The sequence below is a fragment of the Muscardinus avellanarius genome (genome assembly GCF_963383645.1).
Source record: "Muscardinus avellanarius genome assembly, chromosome: 13".
In the NCBI taxonomy this organism is placed as follows: Eukaryota; Metazoa; Chordata; class Mammalia; order Rodentia; family Gliridae; genus Muscardinus; species Muscardinus avellanarius.
Window position 1 is genome coordinate 21,944,868 of NC_137799.1, and position 18,955 is coordinate 21,963,822.

Consider the following 18,955-nt stretch of genomic DNA (forward strand, 5'->3'; position numbering starts at 1 on the left):
TGTACTTAATGACAAAGCTTCAAATAGAACAAATCAAAAAGTGACAGGCTTAACTGGGAAAATGACAAATCCATACTTACATAGTTGAGGATTTCTGAAACTTCTCTTTTAGTTTTTGGTAAGGCAAACCAATTTAAAATAAAGCAAGAAAGTGCTATAATTTGGATCTTAACTGTGCCCTCCAAAGCTCATGAGTAAAAAGGTTGACCACAGGTCAGCAGTGTTCAGATATGTGTGGCCTTTAGGAGGTGACTGGGTCATGAGGGCTCTGACTCATCAACAGACTAATCCATCAATAGATTCATAATGGATTATTTTTTTTGGGGGGGGGACTTTGTCAAAAAAGCAAGCTCTCTCTTTGTAAGCAGGTTTCTGCTGCCACCTCCTGCTGTCATCACAGATCTAAAAGCAACTGGGCCAAAAGACTCTGGACTGAAACCTCTGAAACCATGAGCCCAAAATAAATCTTTCCCCCTTATATTTTTCTAAAGTATTTTGTCACAGCAACAGAAAGGTAAGTAGCACAAAGGGCGAAGAAACATGAACAACACTACTGACCAACTTAACCTGATACTACAGGATACACCATAAATAAACGTGTGTGGGTGTGAGCGTGCGTGCATTGCGTGTGCACTTGCATGCAGAGGTATGTGATTGATCATGTGGGTATGGAACATGCAGCAAGAGAGATCATATTACAGGTCATAAAACCCATCTCAATAAATTTAAAAGATTTCTAGAAGTCATACATACAGAATATGTACTCCGACCACAATGGGATTAAGTCAGAAATCATTCTAAAATCCTCAATATCTAATTACCAAATATTTGGAAATGGGATATATCATTTAAATAGTCCTTGCTCGCCGGGCGTGGTGGTACACGCTTGTAATCCCAGCATTTGGGAGGCTGAGACAGAAGAATCTAGGTTTGCTGACAGCCTCAGCTACTTAGTGAGGCCCTCTGCAACTTAGTGAGAGCCTGTTTCAAAAAAAGAATAAAAAATAGGCTTGGGGTATAGCTTGGAGGTAGAATGTTCCTAAGTTCCATCCCCAGTACGACACACAAAAAAGATAAGTATATAAATAGCCCTTCCTACAAAGCCAAACTGGAAAAATCCCAGTGATCCTCCTTTAAACAGAGAAGGAATTGCAGTAAGTACATCTACATAACTGAACGCTACCCGTCCTACATTGGTGAAGAACAGGCCACCGTAATGGTGACCCCATAAGATCCCACTGCCTAATGACACTGTAGCTGTCAGTTTGCGTACACTCTTAGGTTTGCACAACAAAAAACCTCCCGACAGTCCAGTCGTCGCTAAGTGACGCGTGTCTGCACTCATTCACGGAGAGGGATGGACTACTGACACACGCAAAAATGACGGTGAGTGGGAGCCAGACCCCTCCCCAACAACAAAACAGGGCATATAATGTTAGGTTCCATTCGCGTACAAGTCTAGGAAATGAAAACGATCCTACAGTAACATAAAGCAGACCTGTGTTTGCCAGGGGATGGTGATCAAGGGATTACAAAAAGGCACTTTTTGTGACTGCTGGGAACCATGGATACATGCTCATTATCTTAATTTTGGTGATAATTTCATGGGTGCATTTGAAGGTCAAAGCTTATTAAATTGTATACTTTAAATAACAGGCACTTTTTAGTGCATGACTACCTCCTTCCAATAATGTCTTTTTAAACTTTACTAGAAATATTTATTTCCTTGATTATGATCCTCATTAACACACCACTGGTGAAATCTGGGGCACTCTGTTAATCCTATACCATGGTTCCCTGCCCTTGGGACAGTTTGAGAATGTTATTAAAAGTCAAGTAAAATACTGAGAAATTTTAGTAAGAAGTGAGCAGAAGCTTGTAATCCCAGCATTCAAGAAGCAGAGACCGGAGGATCGCGGTTCGCGGAGAGCCTCAACCACTTAGCAAGGCCCTTTACAACTCAGTGAGACCCTGTTTCAAAAAATAAAGAGACTAAAAAATAGGGCTGGAGTGTAGCTCAGAGGTAGAATGCCCCTGGGCTCCATCTTCAGTACTACAAGGAAAAAAAAAAAAAAAAAAAAAAGAGCAGAAAACATACTTTTGAAAAGCAAATTAATTGTACAAGCTACTCTGGCCTCTTCAACCAATTTTTATTTTTTTGGTACTAGGGATTGAACCCAGGGACATTCTACTTCTGAGCTACAGTCTCAGCCCTTTTTACATTTTATTTTGCAATAGATACTCTCTAAATTGCTGAGGCTGGCCTTGAACTTGTGATCCTCCTGCTGCAGCTTCTCAAGTACAAGGATGACAGATGTGTGCCACCAAACCTAGGTTTCTTCAAAAAATTTAAATGCTTATCCAACAACTTTACTATGGTGATTATTATACACATATATCAAATCATCAAGTTTTACCCTAAAATCTACACTATTAGAAAAAAGAAGTTTTAAGGAAGAAGGACATTCTTTGGGCAAAGAAGAAACACCCTAATGTAACTTTTTTCAGTTCATTTCATAGTTTGATTTCCTGATAGTTTTCATGCATTTGGGTAAAGTACAGGTATGGTGGCTTATTTTTTTTTTAATCCACATAATTTACTACACTAATAGAATAAAAGATAAGAATACACACAGTCATCTGAACAGAGGAAAGAAAAAAGTCACATAACAGTAATTTACAATGAAAACTGTCAGTAAACTCTGTGTAGAAGGTGACTGCCTGACCTCCGCAGCTGACGAGGGCTTGGATGAAAACCTCCTGCAGCCAAAACAACGCTCAGTGATGACAGGGATGATACTTAAGGATGGAGCATGCAGCCTCGCACTGGGGCAAGGCAGCGGGCTCTGCTCATGTGTCCTACTCAACACTGTACTGAGGGGTCCTAGACAATGGTGAGGTAGAAAATAAATACCAGGCAGTACTAGGAATGGAACCCAGGGGCATTCTACCTCTGAGTGACACCCCCAGTCCTATTTTTTATTCTTTATTTTGAAACAGGGACTCACTGAGTTGCAAAGGGCCTCCCTAAGTAGCTGAGGCTGGCTTTGAACATGCACAATCCTCCTGTCTAAGCCTCCCAAATGCTGGGATTACAAGCATTAGCCACCATGCCTGGCTAATTTTTTTTTTTTTTTTTTTTTTTGCAGGTCTGGAGATAAAACCCAGGGGCATTCTACCTCCGAGCTACACCCCCTGCCCTATTTTTATTCTTTATTTTGAAACAGGGTCTCACTTAGTAGCTGAGGCTGTCCGTGAACCGCGATCCACTGGTCTCAGCCTCTCAAATGCTGGGATTACAAGCGTGCGCCACCACGCCCAGCTCCGGCTAATGCTTTTAAAAAATAGAAAGACCGCAAAGAAAGATGTAAAGCTGTTTTTACAAGCAGATGACATCACGAAGAACAGGGACTATCTTAAGAAATCTACAAAGACCTATTAGAACTGATGAGAAAATTTGGCAAATTGGCAGGATGCAAATTCATACAAAAACCAACTGTTTATATGGAACAAAAAAAAAACTGGAATATGAAAATCAGAGTAGCATCAAACTATACAAAACACTTAAGAGATACCTTAATGAGGTATCTACTCTGAAAAGTAAAAAAGTATTTGTGACAGAAACTAAAAAAGCTTTAAACATATGGATACACACACACACACACACACACACACACACACACACACGTATATATACCATGTGTCTGGGCTGAAAGATCTAATATTACGACAATGTCCATTTGTCTCAAATTGGTCTAAAGATTCTAAGTAATCCCAAAGGAAATCCCAGTTGGAAGATTTGGGTATAATCTGGCAAGAAGACCCAAACATTTATGTGAAAAAATAAACTTTCTAGAAGAACCAAATATTCTTAAAAAAAAAAAAAAAAGAGCAAGGCTGAAAAATTCAGAGTAGCTATTTTAAGACTCACTATAAACTCCAGTAAACAAGATGTAGAAATGGCAAAGAGATAGACAAATAGATCAATAGAGAAGAAGTCAACTCACTTACACGTTAAACTGATTTTCAACCAAGGTACCCATGCACCGCAATGGGAAAAGAAGTCTTTTGAACAAAAGGTATAGGAACAATCGCATCAGTATGGTATGAAACCAATCCAAGTGGTACCTCGTATCATTCACAAAAGCTAACTCGAAATGGATCAAAGACCCAAGCACAAACGCTAAAATCACCTGCAAATTTTCTAAATGATAATAGGAGAGGATATTTTTACCATCTTGAGATAAGCAAGGAGATCCTTGAGGTAGAACCTAGAAAGCCCTAACCATAGAGAAAAAATGATAAATTGCACCTCAATAAAATGAAAAATACTTGCTCGTCAGGAGGTACTATATGAAAATCAATAGGCATGCCGGAGACTGGGAGAACAGTCATACTTCATAAATCTGACAAAGAACCTGCACCTATTAGAATGCACAAAGAACTCCTTTAACTTAATAAAAAGACGGACAACTCAACCAAACACATGGGAAAACAATTTCCAAAGTAAAATTCATAAATGGACAATAAGAAGATGTGGAGATGTTCAACACCATTACTCATCAGAGAACTAATAAATGAATACCACAACCCACTCAACAGAAAAGCTAGAATTAAACAGCCTAATTTAGACCAAATACCGGCAGGAACTCAAAACCAGAGGAACTCTCAGATGGGGCTGGTGAGCGTGTAAGATGCTACCGCCATGGTGGAAAATGGTCCGTCAGCTCTTAAGAAGTTAAACATACCTATGACTCAGTAGTCTACTCCTTGGAATGTATCCAAGAGAAATGAACACACATGCTTATGCAAAGTGTCAGAAGCATTTGCATAGGAGATGTACAGAACAGCCTAAAATTGGAAGCAACCCAATGAACAGGAGAATGGCAAAACAAAGGGCAGAATGTTTATACAATGGAATACTGGTCAGCAGTAAAAACCAAAAACAAGTTGATACATCTAATAACACCTATGAATCTTGGAAGCATTCTACTGAACAAAAGCAGCAGGAACGAAGAACACACATGACTCCATTTGTAAGAACGTCCACACTCAGCCCAGATGCTCCTGGATACTCCCATCAGACACAGGGACTCAGCCCTGGATCCCACCTAGGACACCATCAAGTCCAGCCTCTGCCTCCATAACACATGGGCCCCACAGATTTCTAGATCCAGAGGTCAGTAGTGGGGCTGTCTGCTGATCAGCGCTGGAGAATCAGTCCTCTGTGGAATCTAGCCTAAGTCTCTTATGTTGTAATTTAAACACACACACACACACACACACACACACACACACACACACACACGTTCCTAGAACCCCCAGACTTCAGGGAGAAACAAAGATGCGTTCAACAGGCAGATGCAGAAGAACAAAGAGTCCGCAACAAGAGAAGAAAAGAAGTGAGTAACAGAGAAGCAGACAGCCTTCTGGAAAGAAGCACTAGGATGTTGGGGAACAGATTACGGGACAAGCAACCATCTCCTTCCTACTGTGACAACTGCCAGGGAACTCAAGACAGCTTTACAGTGGTGTGTGAGCTTGGCCACCGGCAGAGCTCACAGCCAAGCTCCTGCCTTATAACCCATGACCTTATTTAGCTTGTTCTGGAAGAAGTGAAGATGTTCTTTGAAGGCTACAATTGGAGTCACAGACCGCCTCTTAATCAACGCCTCACTACAAGCGCACTCTGGGCCGCAGCCTCTCCAGCTCCAGGCAGTTGCTGCTCCACTGGACAGCAGGGGCACACAGCTGCCCGCACACAGCCCAGACTGGGGGCACCAGCACAGTGAGTCGTTCAAATGGACACGTTGGTGCCCACCCAGCAGAAACTGTGTACCCTCCCTCCCTATGTACGTCTGGCTGTGTGGGGCACTTGGACCAGAGATGTGGGGAATCTAGACCCGGAAAGACTTTGACAACTCTCACAGGAAACTTGGACCCAGAGAAGGGTAGCGACGAGTCTACGATCACACAAAAGTCAGTATTCAAGCCAGGATGAGAATCTCGGCCCAGTGCTCAGCCTCAGGACTAAGGCTCTTGTCCTGAGGGGCTCTGCCCCTCTGCCTAGCAGGGAGGAATTCCTGGGGAAGCTGCCTACACCACCCTCCCAGCTCTGGACACCTCTCCCTCCACCAAATACCTCTGGGGAGCCATTTTCCATCTTCCTGCACCCGTGGCCTCCCTGGACAGTCAGTGGCTCCAGACCCCAGCAACCCTGGGTGGGCCCTCTCCTCTGTCTCTGGACCCACATCTTCCCATTCATCCTGTGAGTACGGGATCCCTACAGCTCTGCTGTGAAACTCCCAAGTGTGCTGGACACCGGCCCTACTGCCCTGAGCACAAGTCCTGCCCATCAGAACTCAGGCTTCTCCTGCACAGAAGGGGCAGAGGACTGAGGGCCTCCTGCCTCAAATACTGGGGATGGTGCTGACACGCAGAAAGGGAACTGGAGCAGTAGGCTGGCAGGCACCAAGAGAAGGGAAACCATGTGTCTCTGGGGTAAGGGACTTAAGAGTCTGTCCTCCAGAGACAGGATGGGGCCTGCCATGGTCATCAGCAAGCCTGTGACCCGCTGGCCTCAGCATCCAGCGCTCCTGACCCCCAGCTTAGTGCTCCTCCTACCTCCTGGCTTTGCACCCAGGACAGAGGCAACTGTCTTGTCCGGTCAACTACACCCCCAACCCAGGTTGGTCTCCACATCAGCGCAGACGGAGCTGCACCACAGAACGCTGGCTCTGGGCAAGGGGTTCAGTTCAGGACCACATGGTTTGGAGGTACTGGAGGAGGTAGACATGAGGCCACAGCAGGACTTGGACAAATGACACCCACTCTCCCGATCCCAAAGCCACCCTGAGTCCACGACGGGAGGGTTCTGACCTCGCTGGCTTAAGGGCAGGGCCTTCCACGCTACTTCAGCTTCTGTGGTCGAGGGGCCCCCGGGCAGACAGAGACACCTCGACTGACCAGGACCAAGGCAGCCCGGCTGTCGTCCTTCCCCACAGCCCTGGCCTGTGGCCATCCCCCAACAACCAGAGAAGGTACTCACTGATGGGGGCGTGTAAGGCCACATGCTCCTGGTAGGGCGTGTAGTACTTGTACTGCTTCCCACAGAATTCACAGGTGTAATTCCCAGTTTCTGTCCAAGGAGAAGAAGGTGTAAGAATTGGCATCGGGCTCCAGCCCACTGGAAGTATTAGCCCCTCGCCCACCCCGCTGCCAAAAAAACAAGAAAGAAAACTCCTCTTCATTCGGGGACCACCAGCTAAAATAGACTGACTCTGGAGGCAGAATGCCTTGGTCCAAATCCCTCTAGGCTGTTTCTAGCTGTGCACCCTCCTGTTAGTCTTTCAGTGTGCCTCCGTTTTCCCATCTGCAAAATGGACGTAATGCTAGGACCACCTTACAGGATTGCTGTGAGGATTAAATCAAGTGCTTAGAACAGTACCTGGCACATGCTAGTCTCCACCACTCCACCCCCAGCCCTGGTGCTCAGGAAACGCGACCCCAGGTGGCCTCCCATGCTAACTAACCTCTCCTGGCCACACCCAGGGCCCCTGCTCTCTGGGACCCTGTCCCCACCCCTCCCACCAGCAGCAGGGGTCACTTCCTCCTCTCAGGCCCCTCTAGACTTTACCTTTACCTCTCTTTTGGCTCTGCCTAACTTCTTTCTTCTTAAAAATGTCTGATGTAATACTGTTCACTGGGGGAAAATTATAAAATACTGATAAATACAAGTATAAAAATTTAAAAATAAAGAGAAATTTCAATCACCTGTAATCCCCAAACAAAGAGAAGCATCTACCCTGGGTGGGGGGGGGGGCAGAGCAGCACCTCTCCACCTGCCCATCCCCACCCTCACTCCCTCTCTTCTGGGCCGCTTGCTTCTCTCTAGATATCATTTGTCTGGCTCCTGTGGCCTTGAATTAGCCAGTCTGATCAATATCCTCTTTGTAACCTGGTGTATCCAATTGACAATACTTGTGGACATCTTGCCCAGTCAATAAGTATCGACCTCCACTGCCTTTACTGGCCACGTGGTTCCCAGGGGACTTTGGAATTCGCTGAGCCAGTCCCTCCACCCAGGGACATTGAGATTGCTTCAAATTTTTTCCCTTATTAAAAAAAAATGCTGTAATTCACATCCTTATAGAAATTTTTGCACATTTTCCTGTTAGTTTTGCACAGGATTGCAAAACAAAGATTACTGCACAGAATCTTTGCACATTATTTTCTCAGGATAAATTCCAAGAGGTGGGGGAAGGGTAAGCATCTTTAAGGCCTTTGATAACCACAGCACCATCATCACCGGCACCACCCCCTGCCCCACAGTTCTGTGTATCTGACAGGGAGAACTATACTGCGCTGTTGGTTTTACTGTCCATTTCTGATTTCTAAGGAAATTTATTATTTCATGTCTAATTCAGTATAGTTTTTCTTTTGTGACCATCCTTTTGTGTGTATAGCCAGCATTTCTGTAGGTATGTCTGCCTCTAAAAAAAATCAATAAACTCTTTGTAGATTAAGGATATCAACATTTTGTTATATATATCATGAGTATTTTTTTTTTCTTAATTGGTTTCTTAGTCTGTTTCGGGCTTTTCTTGCCCCATACAGACACTTCAGATTTTTTTGGTAGTTAAATAATTTTTGTAATTAAAGTTAAATAATTTTCATAATTGACTCATGAACACTGAAAAAGGTATATATTTTATCAGCTGTTTATAAACTTCAAAATTGTTACATCAACTGTTCAACTGTTTTGTTCAAATCCTATATAACCTTCTTTGTCTACTTACTCTGGCAAAGATTCAAATATTGTGATAAATCCTTCCATTTCATCGTATTTCTAAATCTATTTTGTATATTTAGATGCAATGTTATTTGATGCATAAAGGCTTATGGGATAAAAAATCTTTGTGCTTAACTGTACCCCTCATTGACAGGGAGGGATTTTCTAACACAGTGCTTCTCTAAGTATGGCCCCTGGACCAGCATTATCCCTACTGGGAACCTGTCAGAAATGCAAGTTCCCCATATAGGCCCCCAAGTCCCTTGAAAGAAAACTGCTCAGGGCCAGGCCAAGCAACCTATGCTCTATCTAAGAAGAACAATCTGCCACAGAGAAAAGTTTTGGAAGCAGTGCTCTAACATTTAAATTGTTTTCTTAGTTAGTCTGGCATTACTATTATTAACATCTTGGTAGTTCGTCACATTCTGCCTCCTGTTTGCATTTGCCTAAAGATCGTTCCCTATATTTTCTTGTACTTTCACTCATTAAACAGGCTGTGCTAAAAGCTGACACAAAATGCTTAGCACAGCCATGGTTCCTGTCTTTAGGGGGTTTACAGTCTGGAAAAGGAGAGAGGAAAATCAAATAGCCACACACACTTCAAACTGCAACCAGGACAGGCACGCTCAGGGAAACACAGGGTTATAAAAACCTGTGATAGGGACGTGGGTCTCTTCAAGGAAATAGAGAAGAGTGGCTGGGAAAGACAAGTGAAAGCTCGGGGTCAAAGAGAAGGAATGAACTAGCCACGTCTCTAACAAACTATTAGTAACTGGATTATTCTAAATGAACCTGACAGTTTTTTTTTTTTTGTCTTCTAACAAAGAAGATTATGTTGTTTGCTTTTACGGCTATAATTGATTTGGTTTTACAAGGTAAGCATCTTTAATCCCCAAATCTGAAATGTTCCAAAATATGTGACCTTTTAAACACCAACAAGATGCTACGAATGGAAAATTCCATACCGTGAAACACTTGTTTCATGCACAAAATTATTTAAGACATTGTATAAAATCATTTTCAGGCTATATGCCTAATGCATTTATGAAACAAAGGGGACTTTTGTATTTATACGAGGGTCACACCCTAAGACCTCTAATCATATATACACACACATTCCAAAATCGGGGGGAAACACAAAAATTGAATACATTTCTGGTCACAAGCATTTTGGGTAAGAATACCCCACCTGTACTTATTTTATTGTTCCTTTTTTCATTTTTTCCATGCTCCACACTTTCTGGTTTGTTCCCTTAGTTTTCTGCTGTTTGGTCTATGAACTCCTTTCTCTGCTTTTCCATTGTCTCCAATATTTCACTATTTTCCAATATTCTGTCATTTTAGATGATGATGATATAGAAGATATATCTAATTGTTAATTGCAAAGCAGAAAATACTATTTTTAAGTCTGTCACCACAGAGAAAGGTAGTTTAAACCAGTCATCCTCAAGCGTCAGCACGTGGAGAATCATGAAGGAAGACGTTTAGAAGGAAACCACTGGGGTCCACCCAAGAGTCAGGTCACATAAGACTGGGGAGAGGCTGAGAATTCATATTTCTAGTGACCTTCCAGATACGGATCTCACTGTTCTGGGACCACACTACAAGTAGGACGGACTGAGTCTTTTCTTCTTTTTTTGTATCACTCACTAATTCTTTATGTTGTAATTCCATCTGGTCAGGAGGCTGAAACGAGAGGATCACAGGTTCGAGGCCAGCCTCAGAAACAGTAAGATTCTCAGCAGCTTAGTGACCCTGTAGCTTGGAGGCAGAAGACCACTGGTTGCAATCCCTAGTATCGAGAGAAGAAGAAGAAGAAGAAGAAGAAGAAGAAGAAGAAGAAGAAGAAGAAGAAGAAGAAGAAGAAGAAAGGGAGGAGGAGGAGGAAGAGGAGGAGGAGGAGGAGGAGGAGGAGGGGAGGGGGAGGAGGGAGAGAGGGGGAAGAGGGAGAGAGGGGGAGGAGAGGGAGGGGAGAGGAGGGAGAGAGGGGGAGGGGGAGGAGGAGGAGGGGAAGAGAGGGAGGGGGAGGGTAGTAGTAGTAGGAGGAACAGTATGTTTTTGGCCCCTTGCCTTTTCCTTTATTTAACAATCAAATTTGTCCAGATATTTTCTTCTATTATATCTCTGAGTACTGCTTCTGTCCCACCGGCATGCCACCAATTATCTGGAATTGGTTCCCTGATGTGTGTATTTATCATGTGTTTCTTGTTATCTTTATCTGTTCAAGTTTGTCCTTCACTAATTCCATTTCTGCAGATCGATTTTGTTGCTTACTGTCGACAATGCAGGTTCTGTTGCATTTTCTGCATCCCCATCACCTCCCTCCCCTCTCTCTGCCTTTTTTATCTTATCCTTTTGCACAGGGGTCTTGCTATGGCCTCAATGATTTCTCCTCCCGTCTGTTGAAATGACTTCGTAGGAAGCCCTTGCTTCAGGTGGCAGGGCCTCTGGGAGGTGACTAGAAGATGAGGGTGGGTGGGGAAGACACAGATCTCCATCTTGGCCTCTGGCTCTCTTTCCCCGGCATGTGAGGGTCAGGGAAAGAGGCCATCTGCAAACCAGGAAGACAGAGGGCACCCGGCCTGCTGGCGCTCTGGCCTTGGACGTGTAGCCCCCAGAACTGTTATGCCGCAAGGTCTACGGCATATTGTTAACAGCAGCTCAAGGGGACTGAGAGAGATCAAGCTTTCTTATCCTCAATTGAGGGTGTCAAAATTTTTCATCTAGATACTGAGGTGGATCCCTTCCCGAGATGCGCTCTTGCTTGAAGTCTCCTTAAATTCCGCTTCTTGTTATGTGGAAGTCTTTATCGTTCCCATACTTGCTTGCTTATTTTTCTCATTACTCTTCCTTATCCAGGCATAAAAACCATGTGAGCCAGAAATGAATCCAGCTTTATTCTGTTTCGACAGACAACATGAATGAATTGTCCTGATCCTTCCTCTGCCTACGTCACGGTAGTAATTCTCAGATCTCAGCTGAAGGGCGAGCTGACGCCCAGTCAACACTCCACCTAGCAGGCCTCCCTCTGCCTGAGTCTCCAAGGGTCCGATTTGCTCAGCTGACGCTGAGGTGGAAGGTACACTCGCTGCAGGGCTCTTCCTCTTCCTGACCTACAGAGCATTACTTGGGGTGACTTGTCTCTTCAGAAGGCCCAGTGCCTCAACCAGCTCCCCCTGTCCTGTGCCTAGATGTTTTTTATTTTTGTTGGGGGTGAGGAGGATCAAACCTAAAGACATTCCAGCCCTTGCTCCTCCCTTCCTGCTTTTTTTTAAAAAAAAATTTTATTTTGAAACAGGGTCTCCCTAAATTGCTGATTCTGGCCTTGAATATAAGATTCTCTGGTCTCAGCCTACCAAATACTGGGTACAGTGCCACCACACTCAGCTTGCCTAGATGTTTTTCGGGTTCCATGGCACTGGTCTGCTCTCGAGAAGCTGCAGGAGCCTTAGAAACACCACTCTCCTCTCCCAAGGCAGCTCCTCAAGGAAGAGGTTCACACGGCTTCAGCGATCTCAGCTCTATTATGTCAAGCTGGGAGCAGTCTGACAGCCAGGCCCACTCTGATTTTCCCAGTGCAATTTGTGATAATTCCTCCCAGGTTCTGGCATGGGTTGTCGATCATACTAAAAGATATAGAGAACGAGTTCCATCTTGTTCTGCATCTTCCTGGCTAGTTAACATGTCCCACTTATTTAATGCTTTCCACACATGTGTCAAGGACTGTGCTCTTTCCCTTACAAACATAATCCCACTTGATCCCCACGACAGTCCCCAGAGGGGAGTGTTACTTTCACTGCCCATTTTAGCCGTAAAGGAACTAGAGGTCAGACAGATGAGAAAACCTGGAGGTCATCTCGCAGCTACCAAGTGGCGAGCGAGACACACGTCTGCGCTAGCTCCAGAACGCCCACCCTACCTCTCAGGAACATCTCTCCTTTACTACACCCAGACAGGAGCCAGGTGCCTGGCTGGCCGTTGTGCCACATCCCTGGAGAACAGAAAAAGTCCCTGTCCTCAGTTTACAAGTAAGTCAAGGGACACTCAGGAGGCACAGTAGCCTGTACAGTGACACCAGCACTCACACCCAAACCTGATCCCAAGTCACCTTCCTGAGGACCAGGGTTGCTGCCAGGGTGCCACGGCTGCAAGGGCAGGGCTACGGTATGGCTGCTGGGAGACGGCCAGCAGAGCGCGAAGCAGGAGAGTGGGGACCCACGTCTTTGTCTTGTATCTGAATGTAAACGTCCACCTCTCCCACGAGACTGAATTCCTCGAGGGCGGGAGCCTGTCCATCCCTATCTGTCCATCCCCGGTGAAGTCTAACTTCAGCAGCTTGAGTGCTGACGACTTCCATGCTCGTCATCTGCGCGACTTCTCATGTCCCAGGCATGGACCTACTGTGTCTGGGACAGGCCCTGCACCATCACTGTGCAGACGATTCCCTCTGCAGCTTCCTGAAGGCCTTAAGAAGATTTTAAGAAGAAAGCTGAAAGCCAGCCTCTGACCTCGGCGAGGAAGAGGTAGAAGGAGAAAAAGCCTCAGCGGGCCCTGTGTTGTAACACCTTTCCAGGGTCTGTACCGCGCTCCCCTTTGGGGGCACTGCTGACCCCCATGTTACAACTCCTCCGATTTTCCTCTGCGTGGATCTCCTTGTCTCCTTGACTTATGTTTTTGCTCATGTGTTTTGCAAATGGTCGTAAATCCTTGTAATGACAATAAAGGTCTCTCCTTGCTGGGCAGCAGGCGGGTACAGGAAACACACATGTGGCACTTCCTGAAGGGCTGGACGGTGTCTCACCCACTGGTGGTCCTGCCCCAAGCCCCACCGTCCCACTCTGCCCAGCAGCCCCAGGTTTCTTTCCCTGCAGTGCATGCGGGCTCATCCCCGTGAGGATGACGAGGTCCAGGTGCCACCTGCTGGCCAGGAGAGCTCTGGAAGACCTGAACTAGTCCCTGGTTCCATCCATTCTCAGAACTAGTGTGCTCGGCTGCCTCTGCACACAAGACACCCATCATAGAAGCTTCCCCCGGCCCCCTAAGCTGCACGCACCCCTCTCTGAGTAGTATCTGTTCATGTACCTACAGCCCCCAGGCAGCCCCCATGTGGACAACTCAAGAGCAGGGCCATATTGTCCTGCCCACTGCTGTGCCCCAGGACCCCTGACACACAGCTACCGTCACTGAAGCCCCTCTGGATGACTCTACGGCTACTTTCTGAGCACCTACTATGTACCAGGCACTGTGCTAACACACAACTTATGGCCAGATCTCATTTAATCCCCCAACAAAGCTGTGAGGAGTGTCGCCCTCACTGCACAGGTGGGGGGCTGAGTTCAGAATGCCCAAAGGCTTTGTGGGAATGGAGCAGGGAGATAGCAGGGCTGGGACTAGTCCCGTGCCTGGCCACCTTTGCTGTCCTGACCGTGGCCCTGTGCTGTCTGCAGTTCCTTGAAAACTAGTGCCCTGAGGCTGCACAGCCCAGCGAACAGGTAGGAGAGGCCATTGCTGCAGAGCAAGAGATACCACCCTCTTCCTTCCAGGGACTCAGCCCTGCATCCCTCAGCCAGTCTGCGGCCCTCGCCCCGAGACAGTCCCGCATACTTGGCCCAATTTTCTGGAATGGTTCCGGGGGCTCCTCTTTCACTTCATCGGTAGCCACAACACCTTGGTCGAAGGGGTCTATGAGAAAACACACAATCCTTAGCACCTGGTCATCCAGGTCCCGGGAGCCCAGCAGGGACAGGGAAGGAGGGCGGCCCCCGGCACTTACCTGCCCGATTCTCAGGGGCCCCTTCCACACTAAACACTATGCCGGGGCGGGAGGCAGCGGCCACAGAGGGAGAGAAGCAAACAGGAACCCGTTAGTCCCTGCCCGTCACTGCCTCTGCCTGCCGCTCCCAGCCCCAGCCCAGTGAGTCTGTCCCTGGGCCAGGGGGCAGCCTTAGCCAGCGTGCATGCCCACCCAGGATGGGCCTGAGTTCTTCCTCACCGTGGGCAGGCACGGCATGCTTTTTGCCTGGACCTGTTTCTTAGTCAGAGACCAGAGCAGGAGAAAAGGAGAGAGAGACCAGAGGAGAGGAAAAAAGCTGAGAGCAAGACAAGCCAGCAGCTGCCAGGTGGCGGCCTGGGTGTCACAGCATGAGGCAGGTGTCGGTGTGGGACAAAGCCCAAGGACTCTTCCAGGTCCAAGACTGTCTCTCCAGGATTCATAAGAGTCTACAAACGAGTTACCTAAATTATCTTTCTAATTTCTAGCCTTATAACCTAAGACACAAAAATGCGGGTTTTTTTTGGGGTGGGTGGTACTGGGTGTGGAAGCCAGGGACTTTCTACCTCCGGGCTATACTCCCAGACCTATTTTATACTTTATTTAGAAACAGGGTCTCACCAAGTTGCTGAGAGCCTCACTAAGTAGCTGAGGCTGGCTTCGAACCTGTGTGATCCTCCTGTCTCTGCCTCCCAAGCGTGGGGATTACAAGTGCGCGCCACCACGCCCCAGCTCCATCATATGTTTTAAAAACTGGTTTAGTTTCCATAGCGTGTGCAAATATTCTATATAAAACTAAAAAATGACAGGATGCAAAACCTCACTATTCAACTGATGTGACCTATAAAAATGGCGATTTCATGAGGGCTAACCAACAACATCGTATGTGGCGACGAGGACACCCCCTCCCCAGCACCCCAGGGCAGTCTCGCTCTGCATGGCTCTGGCAGCTGCCTGACCCCACCCTGGGCAGGAGGACGGTGGCTGGGCAGGAGCAGGACTTCCAGGAGAGAGGGGCCCGACTCACCATCCACTGCGTGCAAGTCTCGGTGCTCCTGGAAGCAGCTGTAGTACTTGTACTTCTTCCCACAGATGTCACACGTGTACCTGAAGTTGTCTGCCGGGGTGGGAAAGACACAAGTGCTTGCCAGGGCTTCCGTCGCCTGGGCTGAGGGTTCTGTAGCACATCTGCCTCCAAAACCAAAGACAGGACCAGCCCCAGCTGGGGGGCCCCGTGGAGAACCCATTCTTGAGCTGTGTGCCCTCTGGCACTGCCTGCCCACCTCTTCTGAGCTGGGGGCTGCAGCCCACCCCTGAAGCACTCTTCCTTGCTGCCCCCAACTTCACCTCGGGCCCACCCTGCACTGCTTCCAGAGCCCAGAGGGTTTGGTGGGGCTGTCAGGGGTCTGTCTACCGGGGAGATTCAGAGCACACACACAGAGAGGAACTGACCAATCAACCCCCCCCCCCCAGAGGGCTTTGTGAGCTCGGTTCCTAATGGCCAGATTCATAATGGGTCTCACTTTTGATCACAGAAGTACTGAGAAGGTTAAGAGTTACTGTAGCAACCTGTGACCACGAGCAAGTATCTCATTTATGCAGGAGGAAACTAAATACCAGAAGAGACTTTCCCCAGTTCCCACAGCTAGAAGCATGGGCAGCTTCGGAGATGGCGCCCAATGAGCCTCACTGGCTGGCGTTTATGCCCTGTGTGACCCCACCCTGTAGTCTAGGCTGGACCTAGTGACTGGTGACTGGCTTACGGAGAACAGAGTGTGGTGAAAGTGACCCTGGGAGCTGGGTATGGTGGCCCATGCTTGTAGACACGGTTGAGACACGAGGATCCCAGCCTAAGCAACTTAGTGAGACCCTGTTTCGAAATAAAAAATAAAACAGAGCAGAGGCTGAATGTCCCTGGGTTTAATCTACAGCATAAAAAAAAAAAAAAGTGACCCTGGGAATAGCCAGTGAGGAACTGAGACCCCCATCCACAGCTTGGCGAGGATCAAGTCCTACCAAAGATTGTGATGAGCAAGTTTAGAAGAAGCCCTTTTCTGGCTGACCCAAAGCTTGCCACAGCCCTATGAAAGTCCCAGAACCAGAGGAGCCATGAAGTCACGCTCAAGTGCCTGGTCACAAACACTGGAAGGTGACCAGTGTTTGCTGCTTCGAGTCATTAACCTTTAGGGACATTTGCTAGACAGCAGCAGATAACACAGGCCTGGGGGTGGCTGACCCCACGTCTACCACAGTGTGAGGCTGTCAGCACACAGGACGATTCCCTCCCACTCTGAAGTCTGGAGTGGCAGGGACCTGGCTTTGGCATATTGAGGGAGGTCCTTGGATCCCGTCTCACCCAGGATCCCTGGGCTCAGAGCAGTCCTGTAGCTCACTCACAGGTACATGGAGAGAGGGGAGAGCCCGGATTCAGAGAGCCACCTCTAAGCCCAGGCTGAGTCAGGGCACCTGTCCCTACTCTACCTGGATAAGCTGCTCTGTTCCTGGGTCCAGGCACTTCCTTCCTGTTCCTCAGTACCCAAACCCAGGCTCCGAAGAGATCTCCTACTCTAAGGATGCACTAGCTGCAGTGCTGTGGGAAGGTTTCTGGACCCCTCTCTGGGCTTAGGGACACAGATGACATTAGCCATCTCCTCTCTCATAGTCCCAGCAGTCTCTGAATGTGCCTTAGCAGAAGCCAGGGCCACAGAGAGCTGCTGGTTCCTAAGCAAAGGGCCCGCAGTCTTGGCATGTGTGGATGTTGAGGATGGCCATAATCTTCCAAAAGAGAGTTGGTGGGGTATAGAGACAAGGGGCCTAGTTCTGCCTCCCTATCCCCCCACCCCCGGTTCAGAGAAAGAGAGATGAATCCTGGGGCCTCTCCAGGATCCCATGCCTGGCTGGGGCTTCAGTCCTTCTCAGCAGCCAGCAATCCAGCTTAGACAGCAACCTCCCCCATCATCCTATGTGCTTCCCCTTATCCTGCCCTCCCCTACTGGACACCTGGGAAGAGACAGGAAAGTTAAGGCTCCAGATCAGTCTGGTCTGAAATTCCTCTTACACTGAGTGCTGGCTGCCCTCCGCAGCTGCCCGCGGTCCTGCCCCTCCCACATCTGTCCCTTCCCTCTGCCACCCAGCACACCAGACCTGCTCTGTGGAATCTCTACGACATTTCTCCAGTATGAATAGGGACCACATTCCTAACTCCTAATGGAAGAGTGAATTAGGGCAAGCGTTACCCCACAGGAGATTCCTGGTAGTGACACCACATTTTCAGGACTCCCCTGGAGCTCAGGGTCTCAGAGACCTCCGGAGGGAGGCCCCTGAGCTCCTGTCCCACGCTACTGACCTCAGACTTATCCCTGACCCCCGCACCTCAGAATGGTGGAATAATGGAAATTCCTTCACTTCCCAGCATCATTATAAAGAATAAATAGGCTATATAAGTACTACTAATAACAAAATTAAGAGTTGTAAGGAATAAACAAAGATGATGCTAACACCTGAGTAATACCTGGTAAACATTTCCTAATATACCTGTGAAAGGGAATCAACCCACTTGCCTCCAAGACCACATGACCAGGCCCCTGTAAGAAGGCCAGTGTGCAAGCTGGCCCACGCAAGGTTGGGTTCAGGTCTAAGAACAGCAGAGCACACTGGCTGCAGGGAGAAAGCTCCACAGGGAGGAAGGGAAAAGGGTAAGAGGGAAGGAATAAAAAGAACCCCAGCCACAGAACCCTCAACAACCAGCGAGCCCGCCACGGAGCCAGACGGAAGACAATGGGTCACTGAGGGGCTGCTGGGGGGCCAGGAGTCCAGACAGCCAAGGAAGCAAAGACAAAGAGAGACGTTCTTTAAATGTGAGGCTGACTGCAGGTGGGCCATGGGAGCTGGACAAGAAGAGAGCTGTTGGGGGAGAAAGAAGTCAATGGGTGCTAGGTGAGTGGGGGAGGGCCAGCTTCTGCCTCCACCCAGCTTTGAGCTATGCCATGGTGTCTGGCCAACCTGGACACGGGGTCCTCTTCTCAGCCCAGCCTGTCTCATGTGGGTAAGAATCTAGAGTAGGTGGGACTGTGCCTGAGGAGGAATGCCACTAGGACCTGGGCCCACCAGGGCCCTTCTTTAGCCCTGGCACCTTTGACCTCCTCGACCGGTTTCATCTTAGGTTTGTTTCTGGTAATGTTGATTTATTATCTAATTGTATAGCAGTATAATAGCATGAAGCATGGGGTGGGCGGTGGGCACAGGTGGCCTGCCGTCTATGGTTAGCTCAGCTCCACTGTCCCTGGGAGGGTCCCCATGAGGGCAGCGCTGAACACCCATAATGGAGATGGCAGGCCTCTCAGGCCTAACCTACCCCCATTGGCCCTCTCCAGGACACTACTGACTCCTGGTGT

General features: G+C 47.8%; 1 protein-coding gene across 5 annotated transcripts in view; it reads right to left on the bottom strand.

Moving 5' to 3' along the window:
- The window catches only part of ZNF618 (zinc finger protein 618), a gene marked incomplete at both ends in the record, with an annotated part of 175,589 nt that overhangs the window by 26,452 nt on the left and 130,182 nt on the right, over positions 1 to 18,955 (bottom strand). For 4 of the 5 annotated variants that reach the window (XM_080708570.1, XM_080708569.1, XM_080708568.1 and 1 more), the window contains 4 exons: positions 7,049 to 7,138; positions 14,396 to 14,473; positions 14,565 to 14,600; positions 15,589 to 15,678. In XM_080708570.1, coding sequence (XP_080564696.1) covers positions 7,049 to 7,138; positions 14,396 to 14,473; positions 14,565 to 14,600; positions 15,589 to 15,678 — 294 coding nt within the window. Of the gene's footprint in view, positions 1 to 7,048; positions 7,139 to 7,642; positions 7,703 to 14,395; positions 14,474 to 14,564; positions 14,601 to 15,588; positions 15,679 to 18,955 lie in introns of all 5 variants that reach the window. The other variant, XM_080708572.1, reaches the window with a different exon arrangement.